The following is a 7,565-nucleotide window of genomic DNA, read 5'->3' as shown; positions in this document are numbered from 1 at the left end:
TTGAATCTGTCAGTATTTACATTTTTAAAACCATTTGAATATAAAAAGTAAAAAAAAAAAAAAACACACCTTTGAGTAATAAAAAATAATAATAATTTACTTGTGCAAACTGAAGTTTGATATTAAAGCACCGATAATGTCTTGCCTGCATCTGTTGGCTGCTGAAGGGCCCATAGAGCTCAGAGTTTTCCTCATTGTCCCATTTGTATTCCCACATGACCACATCATTCACTAGAGAGAAACACCGATCATATGACTGCTATTACTAAAGGGTCAGCCATGAATCATAATCACGAAAAACAACTGCCAATAAAATTCAGGAATCATTATTTGTTACAGTGACAAAAAGTTGCTACACTACAACAAATAAGAATTCATATTTAAATTGCATCCAATCATGCTACCTTTAAAAAAACACATTGTCGTCCTATCACTTACCTCTGCTGTTGTCTTTATCCTCATCTTTTTCTGCACCCTGTGCGTGTGTGTGTGTGTGAGAGAGAGAGAGAGAGAGAGAGAGAGAGAGAGAGAGAGAGAGAGATGGGTAGATTACTTACAAACTGTAATCCGTTACTGACTCCAAATTACATGATAAAAAATTGTAGTTAGTAATGTAATCAATTACATAACACATTTTAGGTAATATAATCTGACAATTTTTTGACTACTTTTAGATTACTTTTAACCTAACTTGTTTATCACATTGATTTAAATAGGATAATCTTGGACCATATTGTTATAAAAATAGAAAGAGTAAGAAAATATATTCCATTTGTTATTATTACCAACATGAAGCGCATTAAATTGTCAAGGTTTACCAAACTGGGTTCCTGGAGGAACTGCAGAGGGTTTATGAGTTTAATGAAAAGCTAATAATTAATTAAATCAAAATGTAAAATTAAAATAAATCATTTTAAAATAACATCAATCAAAATTTGAGGGGGGGTGTTTGGGTATTTTAGACATATTTTTAAACTACAATCATCCAACCTAAATGTACTGGGTGTAACAAGTTATAATGTTGTTGATTCAAATTCATATTGTGAGGAACATACTTAAAAAGAACGGATTTCAAACTCTGAATTGATTATATATATATATATAATCTTATAAAATCTACTCGTTCACGACCACAGAATGATGTAATAATAACAGGTGTACCTCTGTGTATACACCAGTACTGAATAGCGTAAGCTTTCATTTCACCTGCTGATTTATCAATCTCTCATTGAGCAATAGGACAAATCAACACAACAAACGTGTAGCAAAAAATACAATAAAAAAAGAATTAGAAGCATTATTCGCATTCATTAGTAACAACAACAAACAAATCGAACTCGAAAATAAATCGAAACCCTTTCAGTTGTCACACATTGATGTTGTGTACGGTGTATAATATAATATTGCAGTTCTGTTGTCAGGGCCACACATTTACTAATAGTTACTCGCGAAAAAATGATTATCTTGCAAACTAACGTTACACATCATACCGCTGAGCTCACTAACAGCAAAGTCCCTTTAAGGGTAGTCTATAGTCTTTGCTAACAGCCAGCACTAAGCTGAAAATCGGTAGAATTTGTTTTCTAATATTTTGCTTGGCGACCAAACTTAGTGTAGAACAGGAGTATTGCAAGTGTTCTCGTCGTTTGAACATGTTATAGCTAGCCGTGCGGTTAACCGACTCGACGTTCAGCACTGCTGCACCGAGAAGAGATCAAACAACAGCAGTCTCGTATCTCAGACGCACACTTCAGCGGAAAAACAAACCGTAACCGCAGTCAAACAGATTCCCAGCTCAATTCTCAACACACAAAAGACGGAACCATATTAATTCTTCGGGAGTTACAGTCATTAACTATGTTGCTCAGCAGCCGCTTTATTAGAAACATAAGTTTCCAGACACTGCTGTGGTTTTGTGTACGTCGTCGACGTAAATAGCGGCTAACAGCTATGCTGCTATCTACGCACAAACCCGTCAAATACATCGTATTAAAAGGGAATGTTACGATCTTGTACTTCAGACACAGATGTAAATGATATAAACTGCACACTAACCTAAAATCGTTTGAGGGGAAACGTGCGGTGAGGCTGTAAAAGCCTCTCCTTTAGGCGTTGTTTCTAAAACACCGATGTTTTTGTGACATTTCCATGCCGGACGGCGCCCGAGTTTCACCATTGCGCTGACTGTTCAGACCTATCAATCGGTGCGAGCGTGTTCCCGGTCTGTCAAAGAACCAATCAGAACCTCGCAAAGTATGAGAATGTACCGCCCCTCGGGTAGGCTATAACATTTCAGCCAATTAGGAACGTGCAGCGTCAAAGTTCTGCCAATTGGGTTTCAGGAGGGAGAATTGCAACCAATAGCGAGACCACAAATAGTCGTCTTTGTCCCCATGTGAACTTCAAAGTTTCCTTGGCATTTGTAGTGCCCCGCGGTTTGCATTTTGAATCTGGTGTGTAGCAAAATAGCAGCACTCTTTAAAATTGTAAATCTGGTCAGAATAGCTGTAACATTAGCCAGAACACCAGGTTGGATCCAGCCATAAAGTCTTTATTTTAAAACACATCAAACACAGGTGCACATTCTAGTGTATGTTTGTTCATAAAACAAAAGACAATTGTTGAAGAGTAAACAATTATTCAGAGAAGCCCTCTCAGATGGGCACAAGAAATCAAATAAAATCTGTAACAGAATTCATCCACAGATCATGTATAAAGTTCAAAGTCTATTCTCTTTGAGTTGTAGAATGGGGCATGTTCTTGGTCAATCTTCCTACAGTATACTCCATCCTTGAAGTAGCCTTCGTCCACCCAGTCCTGGAATAAAAGATACAGCAATATTGGTCAATGCCCATGTCAGACCACTCCAAACAAAAGAGCAATATTGAATCTGTCAGTATTTACATTTTTAAAACCATTTGAATATAAAAAGTAAAAAAAAAAAAAAACACACCTTTGAGTAATAAAAAATAATAATAATTTACTTGTGCAAACTGAAGTTTGATATTAAAGCACCGATAATGTCTTGCCTGCATCTGTTGGCTGCTGAAGGGCCCATAGAGCTCAGAGTTTTCCTCATTGTCCCATTTGTATTCCCACATGACCACATCATTCACTAGAGAGAAACACCGATCATATGACTGCTATTACTAAAGGGTCAGCCATGAATCATAATCACGAAAAACAACTGCCAATAAAATTCAGGAATCATTATTTGTTACAGTGACAAAAAGTTGCTACACTACAACAAATAAGAATTCATATTTAAATTGCATCCAATCATGCTACCTTTAAAAAAACACATTGTCGTCCTATCACTTACCTCTGCTGTTGTCTTTATCCTCATCTTTTTCTGCACCTTGCTTCTCATCAAACTCCTCAGCGAACATGTCTAGATCATCTTGTTCCTCCTCTAGCGTTTTGGCTGCCTTTCCTCGAGTCAACCCCTTCAGCTTGTAGGCCAGTTTTTCATAAGTCTGCTGATAAATTTCAAATTCTCCAATCCCCACTAGTCTATCTGCCAATGCTGTCAGTTTGTCTAGTTTATCAGCGTCTCTGTTCGAAGTCTCTTTTTTCTCCTCCTCTCCTTCTCGCAGTCTTCCTTTCTTCTTGTGTCCTCCAAGACCGCCAAGTCTTCTCAGAGCAGCAGCCACTGTTTCTCCAGGCCGCATCAGCTCAATGACGGCTTCTGTGAGTTGATGATGGCTGTACGTAGCCAGAGGGTCTTCTGCAGGTCCTTTCTCCTCTTCTTCCTCACTGTCTTTCCGCTGTTCCTCCCGTTTGATCTCCTCTTCTGCTTCGTCTTCATCACCAATTCTTCTCTTCCGCTTAGCTGCAAGGCCTTTCTTTTTCTTCACAGGCTGCTCTTTTATCTTCACCTGTGTGAAGAGATAGTGTGGTTGAGGAAAACATCTCAAATATTTGAACTTTAAGCTTAAACTTTAAAACAACTATTTCTCAATTCATGCAATAAAATGTACCCAGTCAATATTGTCCAGCCAGTTGTCTCTGATATCTTTTTCTTTGTTGACAAAATAGTTTCCCTCTGAATCAAAGTGTCCCTCCTGCATTTCATCAACCAGATTAAAAGGAGTGATGCGTACACCCTCATCACAGTCAATGGTTGCCATTTCCTGGCCTGTAAACGCAAATAAAGTGTAAGAAATAATATTTTAAGTACTGTAAATCCTAAATAAAATAAAAGCAATCTAGCATTTCAAAATGCGTCATTTCTCAGCCTTTTAAACAATCTAACAGCAGGCACTAAAGAGGTCTAGAGGAAGAGTGAAAGAACCATCCTGCAACGTGCATAACATTTATTTCATAAACTTCATGAGGCCAAATTATTAAATCACACACATGGGAGTCACTAGGCCATTTTTAGGGCGTGTGTTTATCGATAGATTGTTATAATATCTGCATCTGTGCAGTTCTTTGTCATAAATCCAGTTTACAAAATATCATGGGGGGAGCAATAATCGGTTCCCCATCTACTGTAGCCTAACACTGCATTCACCCCTCATCACACAACAGCGGCTTCCTCCAGCGAAAATAAACCACATATGAACGCATAGGCCTACTCTATAAAATGATCAGGTTGCCATTTTCATTTGAAAATTTAGCTTTCAATACAACACATATTCCAGTGCATGTGGCAAAGAGGTTTGCATACCTGAGCTAAGGAAACAGGGTTGTACTAGAAATGCAAACAGTAAAATGTTGTGTTTTTCGTACAGTAAACTGGTTGTGTGTGTGTGAGATCACGAAGAATTGAATTTGGCTTATTCAGTACTCAAATGTTACACCCATCTATGCACTACAGTGGAATAAGTTTAGCATACGACCCCTATTAAATCAAACATTTTTATATATACACATATATATATATAAATTATTAGGCTATTAATATACCCTCACTGGGGGCTGAGTCCCCCTAAAATGAAAATCCTAGAATCTCCTGTTCACACACCTTCCACATCATCATTTGCAAGGATGTCATATTTGCTACTATTTTCTCCAACTTCTCCTTCATCTTCCTCATCACTGTCCAAAGAGTGTTTCTCCTTAAATCTAGATCCTGGGCCACTCACACCATCAACAATCTGTAAGAAGACATTGGATAGAGCAGAACAGAGCATAAGAGAATTCACAGTACTGCAAAATCTAAAGTTTCATCAGAATAACAATATGCATGGTAATAACAGGACACTTTGACAACATCCCTTTAAATATAAAGAGTTATAAGAAGCCGACCTTCTTCTTGGGAGCATCTTCCAAAGTGATCTCCCCATCTCCATCCTCAAACGTCACTTTCCTTTTCGACATGCTCTAAGAGGCATAAGACATGTGTACGGTGTACTCATCACATGTACTCATCGAGTATTCTGTGAAAGATTTATGCTCTAAACAATGCCGAGACTCCATAAATCGAATTAATGAAACCTGTACATATGGAGTGGTGTTGAATTTAAAGACAATTAGAGAGACTTAACAGGAAACCAAATTTATAGCAGCTGACCAGAGGGCACATAACTGCATGCCCACATAATAAACTCCATCTAAAATTAGATTAAAGCATTAGGTCTATAATTAATACACATCTACAAAATCTCAACAATATATAATAGAACACAATCTAATATTGGTATCACATTTAATAGTATTTACACCACTGCTGCGCAATGCGCCGAGCTAATGCTGCGAGCGTCCGTGCGGAGCGTGTGCCAGCTAACGCAAGTTATTCAAAAGCCATATAAAATTACCTTCAGCTCGACCGAGACAGACGCTTAACAGACTGGTCAGCTATAAACGAATAGTAATAAGGTAGAAACACATGGTAAAATATTTAGTTACCTGGATGTTATTCTCCCCGCTGCGCCATTCAAGCTAACTAAAAAAAACCCGGAACAACGTCATTCGTGAGATTCTGTCCGAGTCGCCAGAGAGTCGCCACCTGGAGGTGAACCGGATTCTTCTTCTTCTTGCTATTTATTGGCGGTTGACAAACAACAAAACGATGTATTTCCGCCACCAGCTGGTATGGAGCGTGGATCAAAATGATTTACTGCCTGTTCCTTCAGTTATTTTGTAAAATACATCTCAGTGTAAATTGCATTTTTATTTTTTTTCTACATTTTGCATTAGAATCCTTCTTTCAGTCTCGTATTTACTTTGAATTCTGTAAAACCACCGACCTTTTTTCTCCTTATCCCAATGGTTTTGCCACCTTTCCTTCAGTCTTTTCTTAATAATACTCTTGATTTCATTCTTACTTAGATTAACAATTAAGTTAATGTCGTTGTTTTTAACTGCTTCTTTTGCTTCTTTATCTGCAGTTTCACTTCCTTGGATACCAATATGCGCCGGCACCCATACAAATACTACCCTAGATGTAATCCCCATCATTTGAATTGCATTATTTCCATTAAAATGTCTGGTCTACTTTACACTCTATCTACAATCTCCTGATTAACCTACCAAACACCCTTGATTCTTGTACCGCTAAGAGACTTCATAGAGCTTCATCCGGCGCTGCGTGTTCAGCTCCTCCGTCCTCCCTCAGCCCTCTTAAGCGGGATTTGGTGAACCGGATTCTTCTTCTTCTTGCTATTTATTGGCGGTTGACAAACAACAAAACGGTGTATTTCCGCCACCAGCTGGTATGGAGCGTGGATCAAAATGATTTACTGCCTGTTCCTTCAGTTATTTTGTAAAATACATCTGTGTAAATTGCATTTTTATTTTTTTTCTACATTTTGCATTAGAATCCTTCTTTCAGTCTCGTATTTACTTTGAATTCTGTAAAACCACCGACCTTTTTTCTCCTTATCCCAATGGTTTTGCCACCTTTCCTTCAGTCTTTTCTTAATAATACTCTTGATTTCATTCTTACTTAGATTAACAATTAAGTTAATGTCGTTGTTTTTAACTGCTTCTTTTGCTTCTTTATCTGCAGTTTCACTTCCTTGGATACCAATATGCGCCGGCACCCATACAAATACTACCCTAGATGTAATCCCCATCATTTGAATTGCATTATTTCCATTAAAATGTCTGGTCTACTTTCCGAGTGACTGTATTGTAAACTAGCAAACGATGAACATGAATCTGTACCAATAACTGATTTCAAAGGTCTTATCTCTTCTATCCACTGTATTGTTAATAATAGTGCAATCATCCCCAGGTGAACCGGATTAATGACACCCACTGCGATTAAAGCGCTTGTGTGACCTCACGTCCATCACTTGATCTGCTTGAACATTTTACAAAAACCTCCTGTTTTACGCTTCCAAATGAGTGTTCTGTTATTATTGTTTATGTTACAGTTAACACTAGCTTGTATGCTTCCCGGAAACATCTCACTCTTTGGATAGAGAAAAAACTCTTTATTGTAAATATAGTGCGTCTCTATGAAAACTAAATACAAAAAGGAGCAGAAACTGTGCAAAAACCACCACTATGCAAATGTACTGTTCTGATATAGTTTCTAGTAAATATTTAATGAGAGCCTGAATTAGAAACATGAATCAGTAATATGCAGAGTAGGCTACGTTATCTGTTTTTAT

General features: G+C 37.7%; 1 protein-coding gene across 1 annotated transcript; it reads right to left on the bottom strand.

The window, feature by feature from the left end:
• Positions 1-2,308: 2,308 nt before the first annotated feature.
• LOC107554127 (CD2 antigen cytoplasmic tail-binding protein 2-like) lies at positions 2,309-5,984 on the bottom strand. The gene is made up of 7 exons (XM_016236534.1): positions 5,854-5,984; positions 5,254-5,326; positions 4,970-5,102; positions 3,981-4,138; positions 3,323-3,878; positions 3,030-3,115; positions 2,309-2,817 (listed from the first exon to the last, which is right to left on the bottom strand). The coding sequence occupies exons 2-7, from the start codon at positions 5,323-5,325 to the stop codon at positions 2,707-2,709; spliced, it is 1,116 nt and encodes a 371-aa protein (XP_016092020.1). The 5' UTR covers position 5,326; positions 5,854-5,984; the 3' UTR covers positions 2,309-2,706.
• Positions 5,985-7,565: the final 1,581 nt, after the last annotated feature.

This window comes from Sinocyclocheilus grahami, unplaced genomic scaffold, assembly GCF_001515645.1.
Source record: "Sinocyclocheilus grahami isolate Dianchi unplaced genomic scaffold, SAMN03320097.WGS_v1.1 scaffold491.1, whole genome shotgun sequence".
Classification (NCBI taxonomy): Eukaryota; Metazoa; Chordata; class Actinopteri; order Cypriniformes; family Cyprinidae; genus Sinocyclocheilus; species Sinocyclocheilus grahami.
This window is presented reverse-complemented; position numbering and strand designations above follow the sequence as displayed.